Source organism: Ochotona princeps, chromosome 26, assembly GCF_030435755.1.
Source record: "Ochotona princeps isolate mOchPri1 chromosome 26, mOchPri1.hap1, whole genome shotgun sequence".
Classification (NCBI taxonomy): domain Eukaryota; kingdom Metazoa; phylum Chordata; class Mammalia; order Lagomorpha; family Ochotonidae; genus Ochotona; species Ochotona princeps.
In genome coordinates, this window is record NC_080857.1 from 26,341,160 (window position 1) to 26,367,204 (window position 26,045).

The following is a 26,045-nucleotide window of genomic DNA, read 5'->3' on the forward strand; positions in this document are numbered from 1 at the left end:
GATTAGTCACTCCTCACTGGGGTATAGAAGATTTCTGTGCACACCTCTCCTAAACATGCTCACCTAAACTGTTGACATATATTCTGTTAGAATTATAGAGTTAGACCACCTGAAAAACAGCCAGGTTCAGCGAAATCATGCTTCAATGCTATAAACTGCTAAAGACTAAAATTAAAATAGGCATGAGACAGCTGAATAGCAATCTAAGCCATTTTAAGGTGTATAGAACACGGCTGAATGTAAACCAAAATTGAAATGTCTATGATGAAGTCACAGGTTGTGGTTGAGAACCTGCATTTTCCTATTAACATACTGGTTAATCAATACCATGTCAATTAATGCCATAATGTTGTAAATGGTTGAAAATATTATGTTGGGGCTTTTAATTGATTGGGATGATACTCTGCCGGCTCTACCTTCAGACCAGAGATGGTCTCACCAAGAAACCATTGAACTTACCAGGACAATAAGATGCTGGACTTTATGCTTGGTAAATACCTCCAATGAAAGAATGTCAACTGAATTTGAACTATGGAAATGCAACAAGGTGGAGCAATCCATCGTGGGGGGAGGGGAGGGCGTGGGGAGGGGAGGGGGGAAATCCCAGTGCATAAAAAAATGTATCACATAATGCAATGTAATTAATTAAAAAAAAATGAAATGCAATTTAAAAAAAAAGAATAGAACTGGCAGTCAAAACATTACTATTATCTCAACTCCTAGTCAATTGCTATTTCCTAAAAAAAAGGACAATATTTTATCTGCTATTTTATCTTTTTCTTACCAACCAACTGGCCGAAGACAGGCAGCCAAAGCTGCAGAGCGGAAAGCAAGCGGACTGTGCAGCTCCCAAGCGATGGCCATGAACAGCCACGGACGGCCCCCAGGCCTCCGCCTAAGCACATAAGCTGGATTTTGCTCCAGTGACATCATACCCGTGACTAATATTAGATGCCCAAGACAGATGACTTAGAATAGAATGAGAACCCCAAAGACACAAACTTACCCAACAGAAGTGAACTTATTCTTATGCCCTGGCATGTTTATTCATTTTCTGAAATATCTCAGGCTTTGCTCTAAGCCCAGGGGATAGAGCAATCATGTCAGTGACCTCGTGGAGGAAAAGCCTCAGTATTAGACACAGCTCAGGGATTCTCTTACACAAAAGATGCTACTTATTCCTACAGTATTCTTAGGGGTGAAAATACGAAATAACCTACAGTATTCTTAGGGGTGAAAATACGAAATAACCACTCACTCAACCCTGGCTCCCGCACGTTGTGCTAGCGCTGTGATAACATGGGACCACAGTGTTCATCCTCACAGGGCCAGCAGCCTCTGACATGAGCAGCGGGACACATTTTGCAGACTTGGAAAATCGAGGCTGGGAGGGGTTAAATCACGCATCCAAGTTTTGGCATAAAGTAGGAAGTTCGGGAAAGGCTCAAAATCTGGGTTCGTAAGGCTGACTTAGACAATGGCCGTGGAATTCTGAAGACTTTTCTTTCCAATTGAGTTTGAGAGAATTCTGCCAGTCCAATCACCCCAATAACATTTTCCATTCTAGGAATGTTGAATGGTCTTCAAATGTGGACCCCTCTACTGTTAGAAACCAGGAATGTGGTGTAGTGGGTAAAGCCACCACCTGCACTGCTGGCATCCCCATATGGGTCCTGGGTTGAATCCCAGGTGCTCCACTTCCGATTCAGCTCCCTGGTCCCTGCTAATGCACTGGGAAAGCAACAGAAGATGACCCAACTGCTTGGGTCCCTGTACCCATGTGGGTGACCTGAGAGAAGCTTCAGGCTCCCAGCTTCGGCTTGGCCCAGTCCTGACTGAACGGCCGCTTGTGAATGGAAGATGACTCAAAGAAAAAAACTTAAACAACTTGGATTTTATTAATGAGCCAAGTCTTGGGCTGAAATTCATAACCTATTAAGAGTTATTCTCCAGCCACCTCCCTACGTTCTTGCTTTCCTTTGAGACACACACACACACACAGATCTTCTCCCAGCTGGTTCACCCTCCAAGTGCTCCCAAAGGCTGAGCATGCCAAAAGCAGGGAATGAGAACACAACCCACGGCTCCCATGTGGAAGGCACGGTCCTCGCTGCCTCCAGGGTGTGCAATGGCAGGAAGTTCAGAGTGGGAGATGAGACCAGACTCCACCCTAGCTCCTCCAACACAGAATGTGGGCGTCCCAAACACTGTCCCAAGCCTTAGGATAAACACTAAGCCCTTGCCACTACCCATCCATCATGCCAGCTTCCTTTCCCACATTTGCACCCATGGGCCTTCTTGTCACTTCACCCGTAGGCTGGTAATCACATCCGTGTCTCCCTCCCTGACTCCAGGAGCTGTGATGAGCCCCAGCCCCTCACTCAGGACCATGTGGTAAGCCAGCCCTTCTGTGAGATTAATTCCCACCGACCGCTCCCGGGAGACATGAGCTGAGCGCTCAAACCCCTTGGCTTTACATCTGCTCAGACACATGCCCCATTAATGTAATTGACTTTGTGCCTGCCTGCAGTTCTCACACCACTCAGCTCAGGGGCCCTGCTGATGGAATCAGGTCCCCTCGTGGTCTCCCGTCAACAGGGAAGAGGCTCATCCGTCACAACATTATTAGTATTATCCTGTTGTCACCACTTCTGAAATCTCCATGCCCTTCACAGATGCTGTTTACTCTGAATTCTAAGAATGTACTTCAAAAAGCTCAAGGGACAATGGGGTAAAATATTTTGATGCAGACAAGTTTTGAAGTTCATGCATTTTAAAAATAATATGCATATTCCATGAACTTTTTGAAAACTCCTACCTTCTTGGAATTCTGTAGATTTTTTTTCCCCAAACATTGATCATTTCTTTGTGTTGGAAATACTCAAAACCTTTTCCAGCTGTTTTGAAACATACCATTAAAATTCCACCTTGCACCTTAAACCTGACTCATGTGAAATTATAAACTGAAGAAAAATATTAAAGCAGGATATACTAAAATGCACTCTTGCTATAATGCTGAAATAAGAATGTTGACTTGTTTTCTTTTACCAAACCATCTCTTAATTTGTAAATTTGTAAAGCTGCAAGAAGAGGAAGGCTCAACCCAGCTGACTAGCTCTGAGGAGTAACTGCTGTACCTGGATGGGAAGAACAACAACCTTTAGGCCATTTCTTACCTTGAGCCAATGACATCAAAAAGGTGTTGCCAACGGTCATTGATTTTGTTGAGTTTGTCATCGATCTCCACTGCTTGGGTCTTGTTGCTTGCCTTGATTAGCTGGTCCCCCATTTGCTTTAACCGTAACTTATTTTCACTAAACAGGTTTATTTCTTCCATGCAGTCCTGGCAAAGACACCAACACATCAACCCTGAATGACTACTCCAAATTCATTTCTTCTCCAGCTACAAATACACCATTATTAACTTCAGAAAATTTTTGAAAAATCAAAACAAATCCTCATGCCTGCACACAGCTCGTTTGTGACTAGCTAAAATGTTTAGCAACATCCACTGGGCAAACGTCCAATACTGAGTAAGGTAGGAGTCTCTTCCTTCATTCAACAGCCCCTCTGTCTCATGATACGAAGGTCTTCTCTGGGCTGAGACAAAGTGGGCAATGCTAAATTAATCCAACACCACTAAAACTGTTCCTGAGTGTGGACTGTGTGGCGTTTGTCTCAAGAAAGCTCCCACTGAGGCAAGTGCCTGGCACTGTGGTTAAGATGCCTCTTATAGCCCGATGCTGTGGCATAGTGGGCAAAGTTGCTGCCTGCAGGGCTGGCATCCCATATGATTGCTAGTTTGAGTCCTGGCTCCTTCACATCTGATCTAGCTGGTGTGCCTGAGAAAACAGTGGAGAATCGCCCAACCGCCAGGGTCCCTGCACCCATGCTGGGGACGCAGAGAAGGATCCTGGCTTTTGGCTTCAGAGTAGCTTGGCTCTGGCCAAGGTGGCCAACTGGTGAATGGGCCAGTGGATGGAAGATCTCTCTCTTCCTCTCCTTCCCTCTTCATGTAGCTCTGCCTTTGAAATAAATAAATCTTTAGAAAACAATCATAAACAAGGTGTCTCTTGGGATGCATGGGTTCAAGTCCCATCTCAGCTCCCAATTCCAGCTTCCTGCTCATGTGGACTCCAGGAAGGCAAGCAGGTGATGGCTCCAGTTTTTGGGTCCCAGCCATCCATGTGGGACACCTGACTGAATTCCAGATTGTGGTTGTAGCTCCTGGCTTTAGCCTAGCCCAGCCCTCACTGCTGCAGGCATTCACAGAGTGAACCAAGGCACAGAACTCAGTGTCTATCTTGGTTTCTATCTCCTTGTTTTTCCAACAAATACAAATCATAATCAAAAAACAACTCTGTCATCACCCATGTGGCAATGAGGGGCCACTTCAGAGAGACAAGCCCCACTGCTGCTGGCCTTATTGTTTGGCAGGGGGTGACGCTGAACCACCATTAGAGGGCAGATGGTACAGTGGGCTAAGCCACCTCCAGCATCTCATCTCAGAACTTCTGGTCTTGGTCCTAGCTCCCCTGCACTTGTGACTCAGCTTCCTGCTAACACGTGTGGCTGTCAGCAGACGACGGCTGAAGTGCTCGGCTCCTGGCTTTGCCCTGGCTTAGCTCCAGCTCCTGTGGGCATCTGGGGAGCGAATCAACAGATGGGGAGATTTCCTTGTCTCCCCCCAACCCCTCCCCTTTCACATGAATAAATGAAAATCAAACCAACAAACAACAACAAAAAAAAGCTAGAGAAATCAAACCAGGGTGGCCCTGACTTGTCCGTAGCGCGAGGGCTGCCTACTGTGCTACAAGCCTCTTCTCTGCTGGACCTGGAACGTCCCCACTGCAGGCCCCACCTCAAACGACCTCACACCTCCCCATCTCTCTGAAACGTTTCCAACTTTCATCTCGGAGGGATCAAACAGAAAGTCCCCTCAGAACGCTGCGGCGTTCCTGGAAACACATGTGTAACACGTGCCTCCGGGTGCCTGACGGGGAAGGGAGCAGAGACTTCCTAGGAGGTGAGAATGGCATCCACGTGGACACCCCCGCTCACCTTCTGTAACTTGTCGATCATCTCCTCGATGCTGATGTCTGCTGTCTGCAGCACTTTGTTCTCCATCTGCACCAGCCAGGCACATAACTCCTTGTTCTTCTCATTGAAGAGGATCCACGAATTGAGTCTGTCTTCAATCTCCTGCTTGCGCATGGCCACCTATGGGGGAAAATGTATCTGGGCAGAAAGCTCCTCTCTCTTTCTTGCCCATCAGAAAAGGTCACAAATTTCATTTTAATCAGTAGCTTAAGACCTAAGCCGATTTTTTTCCTCCCTGAAAACCTAAGGTTTAATATCAACAGATATTCCTTGCACCTTTGACAAATGCCACAAAGCAGCAGCAAAAGACTACCCTTGAGGTGTACCTGAAAGAATTACATTTTACCTGATAGTCACCTATCACAGTCAAGTTATATACAAAATGAAAACAGGAAAAGTTGGATGAATATGCCAGGTATCACTCACTTTTTCCGTTAGTTGCTCTTTCATTAAGCATCCATTGTAGCAATTATAACAGTCAAATCCTTTCCCTTTTAAAAATTAATGAAATCCAAGGTCAGTGCAGTGGTGTAGTGGGTCAAGCTCTCTCCTGTGATGCTAGCATCCCATGTGAGCACTAGCTAAAGTCCTCTCTGCTAATGTGCCTGGGAAAGCAGCGGAGGATGGCCCAAGTGCTTGGGACCCTGCACCCACGTGGGAGGCCTGGGAGAAGCTCCTGGTTCGCGGCTTTGGTCTGGCCCAGCACTAGGACTGGGCCCATTCAGGGAGTGAGCCAGAGAGTGGATCTCCATGTTCTCCCCTTTCCTCTCTCACTCTTGCTGTCTTGTTTCCCCCTTCTGTGCCTTTCAAATAAATCTTTTTAAAAAACGAATGAGGGCCCGGCGGCGTGGCCTAGCGGCTAAAGTCCTCGCCTTGAATGTGCCGGGATCCTGTATGGGCGCCGGTTCTAATCCCCGCAACTCCACTTCCCATCCAGCTCCCTGTTTGTGGCCTGGGAGGGCAGCTGAGGACGGCCCAAAGATTTGGGAACTAACACCTGCGTGGGAGACCCAGAAGAGGTTCCTGGTTCCTGGCTTAGGATCAGCACAGCACAGGCCATTGCACTCACTTGGGGAGTGAATCATCGGACGGAGGATCTTCCTCTCTGTCTCTCTTCTTCTCTGTATATCCGACTTTGTAATAAAAAATAAATAAATCTTTAAGAAAATGAATGAACTCCTTATACCTACATAAGGCCAATGTCTTATCTATTTAAAAACTATAATCTAGATCACATTATAAGTCAAACACGGACCAAGCAAATGAACCAGGAAAAATAAGTCAATCAAATATTCTTACGTTGCATCAGAGCTAAGCAAACCAAGAAAAAGCCATGCCATCATTCACGTAGCCCACCCTGCATTATGCACTGTGGGTTTTGGATGGAAATGAACAGAATGTTATCAAAACTCATATGCCATAGGCAGGCCAATTTCAAACACTCCCTTAAACATTAGAAACTCTGAAGTAGACACCAGCAAAGATTTCTCCTCTTCCAGGGCTCAGTTGTGCTGCCCTGAGGCTAGCACATGGCACAGAGGGATAGGCCATCCCTCATTTACAGCGCCAGTATCCTGCACTGGAGCTCAACTCTGAGTGCTGGCTGCTCCACTTCTGATTCAGCTCCCTGCTAATGCGCCTGGGAAGAAGAGAGGATCGCCAAGTACTTGGACCTCTGCCACTGACAAAGGAGACCTTGATGGAGTTTCAGGCTCCTGGCTTGGCCTGGCCCAGCCTGGATTGTCGTAGCCTTCCGACCCAATTAATGGAAGGTTTTTGTTTTAAGATTTACTTCTGGGGCCCGGCAGCGTGGCCTAGCGGCTAAAAGTCCTCGCCTTGAATGCCCCGGGATCCCATATGGACGCCGGTTCTAATCCCAGCAGCTCCACTTCCCATCCAGCTCCCTGCTTGTGGCCTGGGAAAGCAGTCGAGGACGGCCCAATGCATTGGGACCCTGCACCCGCGTGGGAGACCCGGAAGAGGTTCCAGATTCCCGGCTTCAGATCAGCGCGCACCGGCCTGTTGCAGCTCACTTGGGGAGTGAATCATCGGATGGAAGATCTTCCTCTCTGTCTCTCCTCCTCTCTGTATATCTGACTTTGTAATAAAATGAATAAATCTTTTAAAAAAAAATTTACTTCTATTTGCCAGGCAGATTTACGGAGAGATGGAGAGAGAGAAAGAGAGATAGACAGACAGATTTCCTTTGTATTGGTTCACTCTCCAAATTACTGCAATAGTCATAGCTGAGCTTATCCAGAGCCAGGAGCCAGAAACTTCTTTTGGGCCTTCCACCCTGGGTGCAGGGGCCCAAGGGCTGGAGCCCAAGGGCTTGGGCCATCCGGCGCTGCTTTCCCAGATCAAGAGCAAGGAGCTGGAATGGAAGTGGAGCATTCAGACTTGAACGGGTACCACATGGGATGTCGACACTGTAGCTACAGCATTAGCTGGCATGGCCACCACCCCAGCCCTAATGGAAGATGTCTTCCTCTGCTTCTCCCACTGTCCCTGTTTTTCTGCCTTTCACATAATTAAAAAATAAATACAAAAGTTTAAGCAAGGCATATCAGCCTCTTACATGTACCAAAGGATTCCGAGGCCTTGAAAATCTTTAAAACCTTAGAGATAAAAGTGTGTGTGTATGCATGTGTATGTATGCGTGTATGTGTGTGTGTGTGTGCACGCACACGTGTGGGGAACAGTTAGCTAAAAGTTCTTAGCAGCTCATTCAACAGATGGGGAAACCAAGTCAAATTCATTAAGATTCTCCTGTTACATTCAACAAAACCTTCTACTGTTTTCAGAACAAAGCAAAGAACCCCAATACTTATACATCCTCCCAGCCAATGTATTAAAAAGGATTGAAAAACTATCCCTGAGGAAAAAAAAAAGTTTTGTGTTTACATTCCTCCAGGCATCAATTTATCTTAGTTTTTAAAAACCCTGGCGTTTTCCATGGCTTCCCTCTATGGAGTTCCTGATGGAAACAATTAGGACCATGTGGGCCCCAGTCTGTGTGGCGTCTACCTCACCTCCCAGGATCCTTTTTGTTCACGGGTCCTAAACATTTCCTTTCAACTTTAAAGGAACATTTAAAACCCAACTGAAGAGTGAACATTTAATATGAATATAGGGGAAAAAACAAGTGTTTGTTTAAAACGCGTTCAACAAGTCCTACGGGGATCACATGACTACAGGTATTAAAAAAAAAAACAATGCTCTAAATGCAGTCAACAATGCTTGAAGTTCAAACTTTTTGACGCCTTCAAAAGAGATTAGGGGATTAATCTCCCTGAGAAGTATGCGTTCTTAAAACAAAGGTCTTTAAGATGCCTGGATTCCTTTGACGCCTTTCCAGATCCTGTCTCCAGCAGGTACAGAATCAGAACCTAGCCACATCTGTGCTGCTAGCAAGCAGAGTCCATCTGCTGAAATGCTGGGCTGCTTAGCAGCTGACCATCAACCAGCCCCAGGAGACACCCGGGTGAGGGCAGAGTTCTCCCGGGAATGCCCACGGGCCTGTGGGCACTAAGTGAGCCTTCTGCTGTTAGGTGCTCCAGCAGCCAGCTAGGGAACAGATCTCCACATTCCAACTATCATCCAAGTTTTCCCCTGTCCTCCCCCCAGTGCAGGCCACGCCCCCGCTCACCCTTACAGCTGCTGGTGCAACTTAGGGTACTTATTCACAAACACTGCAAATTTGCAGTGTGGCTGCGCTTAGTGCTTCAGAAACAAAAGGGTCCACTTAGCTAATCCAGGTGCCCCGGAGGAGGCCGGGTGGGCAGGGGCTTCCTGCTGCTCCAAGCGGCCTCCTGGGTGCAGGACAGTTAAGCTCCTCTCCCTCTGGGTCCTGCTTGCTCTCAGGACCAGCTCAATCAGCGCCCAGCAGCGGGCTGACTTACTCGCAAGCAGAGATCGTCCCATTGTCTGTGCAAGTGCTCCATCTGCTCGCTCAGCACCATCGCGTCGTCTGCCAGGGCGCGCCGGCTCACGTCCGCCTTCATGGCCTCAAGCTCTCGCCAGGGCTGAGTCCAGCTTGCCAGGGTCTTCTCCAGATCCTGCGGGGAAACACAACTTCACTGGGACTGCTGTGGTCTGTGAACCTGAGAGCTAAGTGTGATTAGGCTCTGGGGGAGGGGAGGCCCGGAAAGGGGGAGGGACCTCGCACGGGACTAGGCAGCGCCTGCAGTCCTGGTTGGTCGGTCCGTTACCACCCTTTTTCTCAAAGGCAAATTCCTTGCCACCTTCGTTCCTACATTCACACCGGCTCAAAATCATTTATTCCGATGTTTACATTATCCTAGCTTAAAATCACCGCAGACACTGATGTTTAGCATATGTGCAGTCTAATAAAAATTCCTGCATGCATTTACTTTAAAAGCCTGAAACATTCATATGGGCTGCACTGGGGTGGTTGTTGAAAAGTTCATGGAAAATGTGTCTGACGGAAAAAGCTTGGCATGGAGTGCCACGAAGAGCTTGCACCACGGTCAACATATCCTTTAATTCCACTGTTTCACAAGTACCCATTACACACAGCCTCATTTTCTCATTTGTAAACACATCAGTGCTCCTGTGAAAAGCACCAACATAGCCTCTGCTCCAGGGAAATGAATTCTAGCAAACTCCCCGAAAGGATGAGTATGATGGGAGGGAAAAAGAAACTGTTCCCAAACATAATTAGCAAGGACGGGTTAGCAGCCAGGTGCCTCTGGCTGTGGAAGCAGCTAGCTGCCCCCATCCCTTTATTATTAGATTGTTTCTGTAGTTAAAAAAGTTAATTTTTGACACTTTGACATATACAAATTATTTTTATGAAAATAGGTATTAATGTCACAAAAACAGGGATTCATAACAAATAATCCTACTATGGAGAAAGAAGGGTATACTGTCACGAACGTGGTATGTTTTAGCAAAGCAACATTGATATTTCAAGTGATTTGACACCCTCACAGTGTTTAAGCTCTCTATACATTAGCTTCCATCAATTAGAGAAAACATATGCTATTTGTCATTCTGGGTCTGACTTATTTCACTTCTCATGATATGGTCTGCATTTCCATCCATTTAGTTGTAAAGCATTTGTCAAATTGAAACTACTACTTTTGGGGTAATCAAGAAAATAACTTTCACAACAGGAGGAGGACAAGGGAAGACCCTACTGAGGAGTCCTTTAAGTTTTCACCCCCCCTACCCTTCCTCATCTCTCAGCACTTTGTAAAAGGTCCCCACGCCTTGTTAAGAGCTGAGATCTAAAAGTCTCAAGGGTTTTCAGAAAGTTCCAGGGAAACACACATGCAGACAGACCCACGCACAGATCTCAACATTTCTTGTACACAAATACACTGATTTTTTAAAAAAAATTCCATTTTCTCCAGAAACTTATTGTAGTACCTTCTCACTACGCCATTTACACCAGAAATCAGTCTAGCGGCAGCTACAATAAAAATGTGTTAATTCTGACATTCAGAGCTCTAAAATCCACAATGGCATGATTTTACAACTGGCTGGCAAGAAATTACCCTTAATAAAATGGCCAAGAGAACTCTTTCTGTCCAAAGGTGGCAGGGAGTTCAGAAATAACAAGCGTTATTGGTGGCACAGTAGGTTGAGCTTCAGACACCTGCCTCTCATACTGGTGTGCCAGTTCAAGTTCCACTTCTGACCCACCTTACTACTAAATGCATTTGAGAAGGTGGTGAGAGACTGCCTGAATGCTTGGGTCAGTACCATGTATGTGGGGGAACAGGATGCAGCTCTTGGTCTGGCTCAGGCAGGCTGGTGGATATTTGGCAAGTGAACCAGTAAAGGACTGCTTTCTCAAATTCTCTCTCTGCCTTTCAAATTATACATGAAATTTAAAAGCAGAAACAACACCTGTAGCGGAAGAGCAACCACTCTGTGACATTTCCAGGTCCTGTCACCTTGTTCTAGTTTGATTCCTGTAGAGTAGATGGTGTGGGCAGCATGGACGCGCCCTTCTTCCCTGGAATGAGCTCAGACAACAGCTTGTTCTGGGACCCTACCCTTGGAATTTGAATTCCAAACACGGTTTGTTCCCAACATGCATTTGCTATAAACTTTCTGAGCCCCGCATGGTGTTTCCCAGCCAGCGCCCAGTAAGTGGAGCCTGGCCAGAGCCCTGCTTCAAGAGGTGCAAGCTCCAACTCCTTCAACCATCTACATTCTGGACTAAATCAAGTCAGTGTGGAAACTTACCAGCTGAAAGGGACAGAGTTCCCAAATGGGCACTTTGGGGGAAAACTTTCAGTGAACATAAACACACATTGCCAAATACATCGTGAAAGGACTGACTGTCTTTTTCCATGTTTCTTTTTTCCAGCCTGGAGTTCTACATTTAGTAAGGGTGAGTTAAATATGTGAAATGATTCCTGGTGATTTTTAATTTGCATTTTTATTGATTGACCGGGAATGCTGCCAGCTCCTTCACGCTATTGGTCTTACAAGACATATGGGTAACTCACCAAAGAATGTCTGACTGCATATGGGGAATCAATGGCTCAGAGGAGCCTTCCCTGAGTCACAGCACAGGGTAAGGGTCTCTTCGTTCACGCTCTGCTTGCTCAGCTCATCTGTTTTCTTCTCTTAGGTTCACCATATTACCCAGGCACACACATGCCACTGATATGCACGGCCTGGTTACTCAGCTAACTCGTTGTTCCGGTAGATTAGACATTAGCTGTGTGCCAGCGAAGACTGTGACAACACCAAGGCATGCCCAACACCTCCCACACTGCCCAGAGCAGAGTTCAGGCCTCAGCTATTAGCACGCTGATGTCCGAAAACAAAGCAAAGCAATTCAGCAGTACAAGAGCACTCCCAAACAACTTGTGGAAAATGGAGTTAAGAGATGAATTTATTTTGTTGCAAGATTTCTGTAAAATTTATGCATGCATTTTTCACAGTACAAAATTTTTACGAAATTTCCAAAGATTCCTCTCTATGTGGTTTTCAAAATTTTTTCACCAAGATAAACTGATCTTTTAATTCCATTCTCCATTAATTTTCTTGGATATTCTTGTATGGGGTCAAGAGCTGTAAACTTTTCCTAAACGTTATTTGAAAAACTAAGGACTCAAACAATATGCAGGGGGCAAGTCTACGAGGCAGATTTAATACACCTGATGATTTTGTAGAAATAACTTCAAAAACTACACTCTATCTTTAAACAAAAATGCCCTGGATTTACTGTCAAACCGATTGTCAAAGAGTAAAGATACGTTCTACATTTCCTGTATGTTCATTTTAACAGGTCAACTGCCTATATGGAAAAAATAACCATGAGTTTCCAATTGTTCCTGTAACGTCTAATATCAAAAACTCCCAGTGGCCTGGCTGCATAACGTGGTGCCCTGTACAGCCCTCATGCCTCACCGTGTCAGAACAGCAGCTAAGCCTCTGCCTCCAGGCTCCATTACCAATAAATTGTCAGATCCTATTTCTCAAGCCTACGATTGGTCAAGAGACCCCTCACCAAACAAAAAACAAAACACACACGTGCATACCAATAAATGCCAGCGTGTGTATGCTGGACTATCTTTGGAAGAATACACAGGCTGGTGTCATGGATGCTTCTGTGGAGTGGAGCTGATTGAACTGCCTGGACACCAGCTATGCCCGCAGCTTCTACATTTAGAACCATGTGACTGTTACTAAGGACTAATGCTGGACATGCAGCATGGGTGGTTTAGGTGCCGATGAAGATGCCTGCACTCCATAGCATGTATCTACCTTGACTCCAGCTTCCTGCCAAAGTTGACCCTGAGAGGCAGCGACGATGAGTCAAGAACCACTACCCGCTTGGGCGATCTGGTTTAAGTTCTCTGCTACTAGCTTCAACCTGACCCAGGCGCAGCCTCTGTAGGCATTAGGGAGTGAACCAGATGATGGGCCCTCTCTGCCAACAAACCTCCCCCTCTCTCTTTTTCTGCCTTTCAAATAAAGTTTAAACATTATTTAAAAATGCAAACTGCCCTATAGGACAGAATCTTCTGGAAAGTTTTATGAGGAGCTAGTGTCGTGGCCAAGTCAGCACTTGAGACAAGCAGTCTGATATCAGAGTGCTGGTGTGATTCCTGGCTACTTTGCTTCAGATCCAGTTCCCCTCCAACGAGCCTGGGACACCAGCAGAAGATGACCCAAGCACTTGGGCTCCTGCCACCCACATGGGGAAGCCAGTCAGAAGTTTCTGGTGCCTGGCTCAGTTTCAGCCATTGCAGCCATTTGGTGAGTGGATAGGAGATCTCTTATTTGTCCCTCTTTGTTACCCTGACTCTCAAACAAACAAATCTCTCAAAAATGTCTGCAAAATAATTTTTTAAGGGCCCGGCGGCATGGCCTAGCGGCTAAAGTTCTCGCCTTGAACGCCCTGGGATCCCATATAGGCGCCGGTTCTAATCCTGGCAGCTCCACTTCCCATCCAGCTCCCTGCTTGTGGCCTGGGAAAGCAGTCGAGGACGGCCCAATGCATTGGGATCCTGCACCCGCATGGGAGACCTGGAAGAGGTTCCAGGCTCCTGGCTTTGGATCGGCACGCACCAGCCCGTTGAGGCTCACTTGGGGAGTGAATCATCGGACGGAAGATCTTCCTCTCTGTCTCTCCTCCTCTCTGTATATCTGACTGTAATAAAATAAATAAATCTTTAACAAAAAACCAAATAAATAAATCTTTTCTTTAAAGGAAAATTAACAGAGCAACAGAGAACCAAGAGATGGTGATATGTAACACTAATTATTTACTAAACAGGCACCAGGAAATCTGGTCATTCATATGAATGGAAGTTTAAAATGGGTCTTCACTTAAAACATGCAGTCACTTCTTCCGCACACAATGATATAAATATAAAATGAACACTTGAAAACTCAGAAGGAAATATGAGTTACGGAGATTTCCCACAAAAACAATGTACAATCGCACAGGAAACTACTGAGAAATTCACCTGCATTAAGATAATAATAATAAAAAAAACCACATTTTGCTAAGCCAAGGACACTATGAAAAAAAAAAAAACCTCCTGTTGGTGAAGAGAAGCCCTTGTAATGTCTGCGCTCAGCGGAATATTTAGAATAGATCAGGAGTTCCTTCGAGGGGAAAAGGAAAACACAGAAAGTTAATAGAAGAATGAATGGAGGAAATGACAGCTCACAGAGAGGCAAACCTAAGAGAACCACCGCCATGAAGAACAGCTCAGCTGACCCGGAAACTGCAAAGCGCTACCGACACCCTCCAGACTGGCAACGTTTGAGACAAAACGTCTGGAGGCTGGTGCTGTGGCTCAGTAGGGTAAGCCGCTGCTTGTGACAAAGGCGTCCCGACTGCTCAGTTTCAGATCACCCCCTGCCAATGTGCCTGAGGCGGCACAAGGTTCAAGTACCCTGGCCCCTTCCTAGCACTCGGGAGACCTGGATGGAGTTTCTGGCTCCTGGCTTTGGCCTGGACAGTCCCACCTTTCCAGCCATTTGTGGAGTGAACCAAGGGATGGAGGATCTCTTCTTCCCTTCTCTCTATGTCACTGTCTGGCATATAAATGAATATTTTTTTTTTAATTCAAAGAAAGTCTGATAACCTTGACTATGGAAGGGACTTACACACAAGGTCTTAAAAAAAATCTCAAGAGAAAATGCATATAATGAAAAAAAACCTGCAAAAATTAAAAATTTTTTGCACTAGAATAAATTTACCTTTTAAAAACTTGATTTCTAAATTTATTTGCAGGGAAAGAGACAGAGAAGGGCACAGAAAGAAAGACAGAGAGGCACATTTGAGATCGTTCTCACCTACTGGTCTGCTCTCCATGTGTCTTGGCACTGAACGCCAAAAACTCATTCCAGCTCTCCCAGTGGCTGGGAGGGACCCAATACTCAGTGATCCCTGCCTCTTCCCTGGGTGTGCATTAGGAAAAGGGAATCTCGGGTGAGGGAAGGCATTCCAATCTCCAACACTTGCTTGTAGGAGGCCAGCATCTTAACTGCTGGGTGAAACATCCGCCCCAGGGACAGCTTCTAAAGTAACTTGAGAAGTCTCATCCTAGTTCACAGGAGAGGAAGAGTTGGAAATAAAAACCCGAAGCAGGAAGCCCCAAGACCTGAAGCAGCGGATTGTTACGAAAGTCTTGGTCATCACCGCACAGGGATTATGAAAACCACTGGTTCCAGTTCTTTTGGGTTCAGGATGCGGCATTGGAAGACAGGGCCAATGTTTTCCAACTGAACACGACAACTGAGTTTCGGCAAAGAATGAGAAAGGCAAGCGCTGCACACTCGAGGCACTCAGAACGTAGCCAGGGGATGCCCCAGACACGCGTGGGGTTCCAGTACCTTAACGTGCTCTCTCTCTTTCTGGAGGTCTTCATGAAGTTCGGGAAGGGGGCTGCTGCTTTGTGCCTTGCAAACTTGCAACCTGCTTTTCAACTCCTGCATCTTCTTTGCACACTGCTCCCAGGTCTGTTGGAAGACAATGTTAAAACCAGTCAGGACTTGACTTTTAACGATGCCTTGTTTAAGCCACACATTCTTTCTACTTTTAGTGCATCTTGGTACATCACGAGGTAATCTGATGCCTTGCCTCCGACATGCCATGTTCTGCAAGGGCAGCTGGGACACACTATGACTCTGGGCCTCTGCACAGCGCAGTCTGGGCTCATTTCAAGCACTACTCTGGCCTTTGCTTGGGAGTATTCCTCCCTCCTTCCCTCCCCTATCCCCTAACCCTCAAGCTGCTTCCGGCTTTAGATTTGGAAACATTCTTACCCAAAAGGCCATGCAAAGGACCAACCTTGAGCATCCACAGGCTTGGGCATATGCTATGGCAGCATTACAAGGCAAAAGCCATTGGCCAATTTCCTCTCTCTTTTTTTTTTATATTGTCCCTCCACTGTGGACTTAGTAACGCTTTTATGTTTGGCCTTCAGTTTCCATTCCTCACCATTCTGAGAGCAGTTTTCTGCTTATGGCACTGGAGGGTTTACAAAGCCTTTTCAACTTCATGAAACGCAAGTATAACCGCAGAAGACAAGTGTTACTATCATACTTAATATGGTACCCTGGGCCTCAGAGACCACTGCCTGGCCCAAGGATATGAGTTTAAAAGTCTCACCATCTGTTTGCCTCAAACCTCACATTCCTGTATTCTCAAGTGTCTATATTTACCAGGACTGATGAATTTCTAATCCTAGGCTTACTAAAAGTAACAAATATAAAGTAAAATACTAGTCCTCAATAACACCTGAACACACTTGAGTTGGTCCAAGCCTGTGTCAACACCTCGCTTAAGGAGAGGCCATTTGCCAAGAAACAGAAACTATCTAAAACTTAACAAAGAAAAGCAAGCAAGAGAGAAGCAAAGCTGTGAGCACTCGCCTCTCCTACAAGCTGTCATCTGTATTTACCAAACGTGGCAGGTGTTCAGCAAGCATCTGCCAGTCGATGACTTTTCTTTTTTTTTTTTTTTTAAAGATTTATTTATTTTGTTACAGTCAGACATACAGAGAGGAGGAGAGACAGAGAGGAAGATCTTCCATCCGATGATTCACTCCCCAAGTGAGCCACAACGGCCGGTGCATGCTGATCCAATGCCAGGAACCAGGAACCTCCTCCGGGTCTCCCATGCAGGTGCAGGGTCCCAATGCATTGGGCCGTCCTCGACTGCTTTCTCAGGCCACAAGCAGGGAGCTGGATGGGAAGTGGAGCTGCCGGGATTAGAACCGGCGCCCATATGGGATCCCGGGGCGTTCAAGGCGAGGACTGTAGCCGCTAGGCCACGCCGCCGGGCCCCAGTTGATGACTTCTCAACATATCCCAGCCACCAAGTGAAACTCAGATATTTCGCTCGTGGTCGATGCCCAGGCCCTAAGTTAGCATGTGCAAGTACTTTAAATTTAGGAAAGCATTTCTGGAAAGCCTAGCAATTTAGTTTGGTCCACGTAAAGATGAGAAGAGAGTGAGTGATTAGGAGTAGGTAAGATCAAAGAACAAAAAATAAACACAACTTAACCTTAAGGAGAGAGAAAAAACAAAACAAAACAAAACACAACAAAACACAACAAAAAACACAATATGCCAGAATTCAAAATGTGTAGTAGAGGGCCAGAGGCTGAGAGCAGCTCGGGGTCCTTGAGAATAGCTTGGCATTTCAAGCCAACAATACAATGGTGACTTAACCCAAGAGTGACTCAGAACAAATCACTGCAGTTCGTAAAAGCATAATTGGAAATTGGACCCGGCACAGTTGCCTCACGGCTGGGGTCCTCGCCTTGCACATGCCGGGATCCCATATGGGCGTAGGTGTTGGCTCTAATCCCGGCAGCTCCACTTCCCATCCAGCTCCCTGCTTGTGGCCTGGGAAAGCAGTTGAGGACGGCCCAAAGACTTGGGACCCTGTATCCCCATGGGAGACCTGGAAGAGGGCTCCTTGCTCCTGGCTTTGGATCAGCTCAGCACCAGCCATTACAGCCACTTGGGGAATAAATCAGTAAGCGGAAGATCTTCCTCTCTGTATATTTGACTTTCCAATAAAAACAAATATTTTTTTTCTAATAAATCTTAAAAAGAAAGTATAATCGGAAATTAGATGGACAATTCACTTTTGTGCAGAAGTGCATTCTCTAATGAAAGCAGAAAATTGAAGTATTTGCTTATTTTCACATCTTATACCCAAGGACAGACTACATGTGGAATATTAAACTAGTGCACTGAATTTTCATTGAATATGACTACATTTACTGCTGCCTAGGTCAGTATGTTAACAGAACCATTATAAACTTAACACTGAGCTTTTGCAAGGTTATATGGTTCTTTTACTAACTTTAGGCAACTGGTAAGACACAGATTAGCAGGACTGAGTTTGCTTGGAAAATTGACAGTATCGTGGTTTCCTAAAATCACTCTCATTTTCACATAGCAAGCCAAAATCATGAACTGTGTGGGAGGGGACAGTGTTTCACAAAAATTCCTGAAAATGCCTATTCTGAACAGAATTTGTATATTTTAGACATTTTTCTAATTCTATTTTTCCACAAAGTTTTGGAAGACTCCTATCTGAATACTTGAGCGGAGAAGTGGCGGGTGTGCGTTACCTGCACCATGCCCTGGAGCTGCTTCCCGGCCTCCCCTAGGCGGAGAGCCGCATCCTCCCAGCTGGTCTGCAGCCGGCTCAGGCTCCTGTCCACCGACTCCTTCGTTTCCAGGTTACTTATGTTCTTCAACTTGTCTCCAGCTTCCAGCGTTAGTGCATAGGTGGTTTTCCATCTCTGAAAGTGGATTTCTTTGTTCTAAAAAAAAAAAAAAAAGTTTAAGCTTTAAAATGTGTTTAAGCCTTTGACTTGATTTTAAAAATGATGCTGGATAGTTGTATGTTTGCAGCTTTTCTTAAATGCTAAACAATTCTGATCAGAATACATACATACACATTCATTCATATCAAAGGAATGCCTTCCACAGAACACACAGGATACTATCAAGTGAGACTTAAAATTCTCATTTATATCAACGATTATGGTACAGCTTCTTTCTAACTCTTCAGCATAGAATGTGCACATTATGGCAAACAAATACCTAAAAGCAGAGAGCGAGGGTGGGCACTGTAGCACAGTGTGTTACCCACCACTTGGGATGTCTACGTAGCATCCAGGCTGCTCCACACTTTTTTTTTTAAGATTTATTTTATTATTATTGGAAAGTCAGATATACAGAGAGACAGACAAAGAAGATCTTCCGTCCGATGATTCACTCCCCAAGTGACCACAACAGCTGGTGCGTCGCCGACCTGAAGCCAGGAGCCAGAAGCCCGGAACATCTTTAGGGTCTCCTACATGGGTGCAGAGTCCCAAGGCTTTGAGCCATTCTCTACTGCTTTTCCCAGGCCACAAGCAGGGAGCTGGATGGGAATTGGGGCTGTTGGGATTAGAACTGGTGCTTGTATGGGATCCTGGCACGTTCAAGGCAAGGACTTTAGCCTCTAGGCCACTGCGCTGGGCCCTGCTCCACTTCGATCCACTTCCATACTAATGTGCTTGGGAGGCAGCAGAGAATGGCTCAAGTACTTGGATTCCTACAACCCGCCTGGGAGATGTAGACAGAGTTCCTGGCCCCTGGCTGTGGTGTGGCCAATCCTGGCTGTTGTGCGCATTTGTGGAGTGAACCAGAAGATCTCTCTGCCCCACCCACTTTTTCAAATAAATTTTAAAAAAAACTTGAAAAAAAAGGTGAGAATAAAAAAAGATAAAACGGGCCCGGCGGCGTGGTCTAGCAGCTAAAGTCCTCGCCTTGAAAGCCCCGGGATCCCATATGGGCGCCGGTTCTAATCCCGGCAGCTCCACTTCCCATCCAGCTCCCTGCTTGGGAAAGCAGTCGAGGACGGCCCAATGCTTTGGGACACTGCACCCACGTGGGAGACCCGGAAGAGGTTCCAGGTTCCCGGCATCGGATCGGCACGCACCGGCCCGTTGCGGCTCACTTGGGGAGTGAATCATCGGACGGAAGATCTTCCTCTCTGTCTCTCCTCCTCTGTGTATATCTGGCTGTAATAAAATGAATAAATCTTTAAAAAAAAAAAAAAGATAAAACAACATTAATATGTTTAAGCTTATTTTTGGGTATATAAACACTAATAGGCTAGCCAATTGCTTCTTGGCCTTTTGGTAAGACCAACTGTACTAATAGGACAGCCACAGTGTATTAAAAAGAGATGCCTGAGGCAGCACAGCTGCAAACGTGGTTTTTGCGGAACTGTTTGACATCTTTGTCAAACTAATGGCTGAGGATGTAATATTAGTACAGATTTAGTGACCTGGCATAGTTATAAAACATGTTGTACATGGACGAGACGGTCATTTCAATGCTCTATTATTGTCTAGAGCTGTTGTCTACATTCCCAGCTAATGAGGATCTTTTTGCTTTTCACTTGTTAAACTTTGTGAAAGAATAAGCCTTTCTAGTATAATGTAAACTGAAGATATGTTATCTTAAAAACAGACAAAGGAAGGAGGCAGGGAGGATCACTATGTTACCTATAAACCACATCAAGTCTGTTAAAAATGAATTCAAATTTTAAAAACTGAAATAAGAAAAGGGGGCAATTTTATTGATGGAGAGGCAGAGACAGAAAGACAGGGATCTGCCATCTTCTGGTTCACTCCCCAGATGTCATGATGGCCAGAGGGCTGCAGCGGGCAGCCAGGTACTCAGCCCAAGCCTCCCACATGGCTGGTCGGAATCCGAGTCATCACTGCTGCCTGCTGGAGCCCAGAATCCCACCAGACACCCTCACATAGACTATCAGCTGGTAACCACTAGGCCCAGTGCCTGCCCGGGCAGCCTGTTTTCACAACCTACACCAGCCTTACTGCAGTCTGATGTTGTGTTGGTCTTACTTTGACCATCTCATTGAGAGCAGGGGTTCTTCCCTTAGACCATACAAGATGACCAGATCTTGACAAAGTGCCTGAGTGGAGCAGGTTAACATTCTCGACCGGAGGAGTGGATGTGGAAAGCACAGAATCCCAGAAGGGTGGCACTGCACGGAGCTCCGTGGAATAGGCCCAAGCATCTACTCTCACTCTTCTCATCGGGCAATTTCCAGATGGGAAACTGACATCTGAATGAAGGAGTGGGTATAAGGCCTAGCAGTTAAGATGCCCACCTCCACAGTGGCAGTGCCTGCGTTCCATATCAACTCTGCCTCTTGATTTTCACTTCCTGCATATGCAGACCCATGGAGGCTAGCAGTGATGGTTCAAGGACTTCAGTTCCTAAGACCTGGATTGGTTTCCAGGCTCAACTCCAGCCCTTATATCCACCCTTGCTTCCTGCAAAGGCCCAAGATGGCCTCATTATTCCTGGAAATATGGATAAAATTGTGTTACTGACCCCGACAGATCAGGGACCACACTGTGGGGTGTGCTGACCCCATTCTGCTGGCCTCTCATTGGAGAAAGTGCAGTTGGATCATGGCATCATAGAAAACGTAAAGCTGAGATGAAGGAAATCTTGCCAGTAACCACCACCCTGAGGTTCCCACACTGCTGCTGTGCATGCAGTACCTTCAGCTCCTGGATCAGACTCCTGGCTTGGCAGAGGCTGTAGCAGTCCTGCCCCTCCAGGGCAGACAGCAGGTGGCCTGTGTCGGCCAGGAAGCGGAGCAAGCCCTCTGCGGAGGCTGTGAAGTACTGCCACTGGCGCAGCAGCCCCTCCACCTCACGCTTCCTCTCCCGGACACCTTGGGCAGCTCGCTGCCAGCGGTCCACCAGCTCCGAGAATTCTGAAACAAATTCAGGTCTGAGGGAAAGAAAGAGATGGTTAGAGAATCCTGATATCAATGTATAGTGAAAAAAAAAAGAAACAGTAGGTGGATAATGGGAGATCAGATTTAGTCTCTATGGGCACAATTTACATGCAGGAAAAACCAGTCTTAAAACCAGTCGGCTTAAACATGATAGGCAGCTTACAACATGGGCAGTTCGTGGGCTAGTGGGTGCGTTTAGAAGGAAATATTTGCACATTAGCTGGCATTTTGCAGCACGCATGAAAACCATGTCTTCAAACAAACCGAAGCCTCTTCTATTTTTGTCAATCAATTAGCGAGTCAGTGAGAGAGAGTTCCCATTTGTGGGAGCTGCTCTAACAGACATGCCAAGTGCTAGGGGTAAACTATAAATTAGATCAACAGTGAGTGAATGAGCAGGTGGGCAGACTCCTTAAAATGCTATTTAGTATTGAAGGGTGTACACTAGCTCATTTAAGTGATGAAGAACACACACTCTGCACCTACCGACTGCTTTTTTTTTTTTTTTTTTAGCTCTAGAACATTCTTCACAAGACAAATGAAACCCTTAGAAACTATGGGAACTTCACAGTATCTTATTGCATGAGATACAGGCTGTTTGGGGTTGAAATAATATTACTGTTTTTCGGATTGACATCATTTCATAACAGCCACATCGAGCTCAACAACAATAACAACAACAGCATCAACAACACATTGCAGCACCCTGATAAAATAATGTGCCACTGAGTAAGCAACACATGCTTAACTAAAAGGAAACACAGAAGTCTCTTGGGAAAGGTGATGCCATCGTATACTTCATGGGGACTTGACGAATTCTACTAGAGAAAAGAGATTATTTGGAAGCAAGCAAACTGACATAAAAACATCAAAACATATGAGATACAGCCAAAAGAGCAAACAGACAATCAAAAAAAAAAAAAACTTAAAAAAAAGAAAAAAAAAAAACAGTATAGATTGGACTGTTGGAGTTACACTTTCCATGTTGGCTTCCTTATATGAGAGAGAATATATGGTAACCAATGATATGAGGCAGATTGCTTATGATCTATGTCAAAGAATTGTAAAACCTAATGTACTTGTAAGGCCCCATGATACCTGGAAATGGGGAGGGAGAGCAGAGAAATCTTACATCACCCTAGAAGGTGTGAGGAAGACGGGAAATATAACCTATCAGGATCATAACTGGTAACTTATAGACAACAGACTCGAATTAGCATTAGACAATAGCAAAACTACAAAGGCATATGGGGGAATCAGGAGTAATCCTAACAACCTCTTAACAGGAGGTCATATGCATAGAGCGGGGTGGGGGGGACGGACCCCAGAGTGGAGCAGGCGGACAGGAGGAGGCTTGTATCCCAACCCTGAAGACTCCTAGATCCTCACCAAGGACTATCAGTACGAGCACCGAGGACTACATCCCTACTGCCAAGGAGACCACGGGGAAATGGAGTGCCTTCGGAGGCCAAGAACTCTGAGGTCACCCACCCCCATTTGGATCTACCACATGGGATGGAAGAAGCCCAAATCCTGCCTTGCAGGATCCAAGGTCATTGGAACAACAACCAGGATCCCTGAGCGGTCCGCAGAAACAGAAGAACAGTAAACTTCCTTCAGGACTAGGGGGAGGAGCTTTCTCTGGTCCTTGCCTGCTTCCAATTTTGGATCCCCGCTCCAGAAACCCCTCAAAACTAACAAACAAACAAAACTAGAATAGAGAACAAGAAGGAAAGCTTAGAAACAGACAGGAAACGGTCAGCGGGGATGCACTTATAACTCACTGGGTGGGACACAAAGATTAGTTACTCCTCACTGGGGTATGGAAGATTTCTGTGCACACCCCTCCTAAACATGCTCACCTAAACTGTTGACATATATCCTGTTTTTTTTTTTAAAGATTTATCTTATTTTTATTACAAAGTCAGATATACTGAGAGGAGGAGAGATAGAGAGGAAGTGGAGCTGCCAGGATTAGAACCAGCGGCCATATGGGATCAAGGCGAGCACCTTAGCCATTAGGCCACGCTGCCAAGCCCGACATATATCCTGTTAGAATTATAGAGTTAGACCACCCGAAAAACAGCCAGGTTCAGCGAAATCATGCTTCAATGCTATAAACTGCTAAAGACTAAAATTAAAATAGGCATGAGACAGCTGAATAGCAATCTAAGCCATTTTAAGGTGTATAGAACACGGCTGAATGTAAACCAAAATTGAAATGTCTATGATGAAGTCACAGGTTGTGGTTGAGAACCTGCATTTTCCTATTAACATACTGGTTAATCAATACCATGTCAATTAATGCCATAATGTTGTAAATGGTTGAAAATATTATGTTGGGGCTTTTAATTGATTGGGATGATACTCTGCCGGCTCTACCTTCAGAACAGAGATGGTCTCACCAAGAAACCATTGAACTTACCAGGACAATAAGATGCTGGACTTTATGCTTGGTAAATACCTCCAATGAAAGAATGTCAACTGAATTTGAACTATGGAAATGCAACAAGGTGGAGCAATCCACCGTGGGGGGGAGGAGGGGAGGGCGTGGGGAGGGACAGGGGGAATCCCAGTGCATAAAAAAATGTATCACATAATGCAATGTAATTAATTTTAAAAAAAGGAAATGCAATAAAAATATGTTAAAAAAAAAAGGAAACTATGGGAAAACACACACCTTGTTATACTGGACAAAACAAAATCACCTATCATCCTGCAGTTGGCTGGAATTGATGACTTCAGAGCTATTGCCTATCTCGGCTGAAAGAAGATTCCCTCAGGGTTACACGTAGGGTTGTGGGGGGGAAACAACAAGCCCTGTTACGACAGTCAGGGAAACACGGCAGCGGCCAGACCACCTCCAGGCTCTCTGCCAAGTGTCCCAGCTGGGACAGCAGTGTGCTTATCCACAGTAGGCTTCCGAGAGGGATTGTACTTGGCCTGACTGGCACTGCCCAGTGACCCAGCCAGAGCACCTGCAAGATGATTCTCTAAATAGCAAAGCATCATGAAGGTGAGAGTCAAGAGGAGAGGATACTACAGAAGAGAAATCGGAATGGATTTAAAAACAGGCTGATTTCAAGAACAGAAAAGTTTCTCAAATCTGCACAGTCTTTATAATGTCTATTTTCCATGGACTTTTTTGCAGATACCAGTATGAACTTGGGGATGAGTATTTTAAATTTTTATTTGAAAGGCAGACACACATGCAGAGAGAGAGAGAGAGAGAGAGAGAGAGAGAGAGAGAGAGAGAGAGAGATTGATTGATTGATCTCCCACTTGCTGGCTTACTCCTCAAATGTCTGCTGAGGTCAAGGCTAGGCCAGCAGTAAGGAAACCAACCCACACCTCCCATCAGGGACCTAAGCACTGGACCGAGGCCTTCTGCCTTCCAGGGTCTACATCACTGGGAAGTTGGACTTGTGAGCAGAGCCAGAACTTGAATTTAGGCACATCGAGAAGGGATGCGGGGGTCTCTGGTGGCATCTTAATGGCCAGGCCAAACGTCCACCCAGACAAGTGGGTACCTCTCAGATCTTATGGACTACTCACCCAGTACACCAACCATACAGAAAAGTGTCACTGATGTTTTTATCACCACATAGCAACCCCACATCCCAGCAGTCTGGCCCCACAGAGATCTACCCACTGAGGCACTGTAGGCTACTGATGTGACTAAGTAGCACATGGCAGTAGCCTGCTGGGACTCCTGCATCAACTCCGCGGGCCACAACACTCCCAAGTCCCAGAAGGCTTACCTCCTCTTGACTTCCTCTGTGTCCAGCAGTTGCAAGGCCTGAGTTATGTAAGTATCAGCAACTGCCTGGTGTACAGACACTTCGGCTTCTAACATCTGCACAGGAGACAAGACAGAAACCATCAGCTCGGCAGATTCATCTTTTATGAATTTGGAACTTACACATTCGATGAAATCTAAGCTTTCTGAGGATATAGGAGACGATCAACTTTCAAATTTTTGAAATGCTTGAGCGCAATTGCAAAAAATGTTCAGCCATCCCATCAGCATCACTTGTGAATATCAACCAGATCTCACTATGTCCAAAGGCACACTTAGGACCAGGAACTGTGTAAAACACACACAGTGTGTCAACTATTTCTCCAATGTAGGACTCAAGCACTATCACCATGTCCACTTGAAGAAGAGAACACTACGGAATAAGAGGTTCAATATGTTACTTGAGGTCACCTAATTATTTGGTAGGACCTATTTCATTTTCAATGGATGACCTTAATGTGATATGTGAAGTGATCATACACACTTTAGAGAAGATCTAGCATCACCAAGAGCATCTCCAACTATACATTAACCCAAGTGAAATTTATACCAGGTGCGTCAAACTCCAGAAAATTCAACAAAAAAGTGAAGAGAAGTTGAAGCGCTCTCACTCTCAAGCTATTAGGAGAGCGGTACAAAGGTAGCATTCCATAGAAGTAAAGTTGTGCCAGGAAGCTTTAACTATCATAGAAAACCCTAGGAGTGCTGCCACTAATAAAATAGAAAACAAACCATTGAAATTTATGACATGGGAGAAAATTTCATAAATGATCAATTGGCAAATGAGTTTGCTTAAAGATATATACGGGTACTTCAAAAACTTTGTGGAAAAAGAAACTAAAAGGT

At 45.6% G+C, this 26,045-nt stretch overlaps 1 protein-coding gene across 3 annotated transcripts in view; it reads right to left on the reverse strand.

Moving 5' to 3' along the window:
* Positions 1-26,045, reverse strand: part of SYNE2 (spectrin repeat containing nuclear envelope protein 2) — a 324,116-nt gene that overhangs the window by 36,574 nt on the left and 261,497 nt on the right. For all 3 annotated transcript variants that reach the window (XM_058655531.1, XM_058655529.1, XM_058655528.1), the window contains 7 exons: positions 25,162-25,256; positions 21,159-21,393; positions 18,195-18,389; positions 15,439-15,564; positions 9,003-9,158; positions 5,062-5,220; positions 3,177-3,343 (listed from right to left, as the gene is read on the reverse strand). In XM_058655531.1, coding sequence (XP_058511514.1) covers positions 3,177-3,343; positions 5,062-5,220; positions 9,003-9,158; positions 15,439-15,564; positions 18,195-18,389; positions 21,159-21,393; positions 25,162-25,256 — 1,133 coding nt within the window. The remainder of the gene's footprint in view (positions 1-3,176; positions 3,344-5,061; positions 5,221-9,002; positions 9,159-15,438; positions 15,565-18,194; positions 18,390-21,158; positions 21,394-25,161; positions 25,257-26,045) is intronic.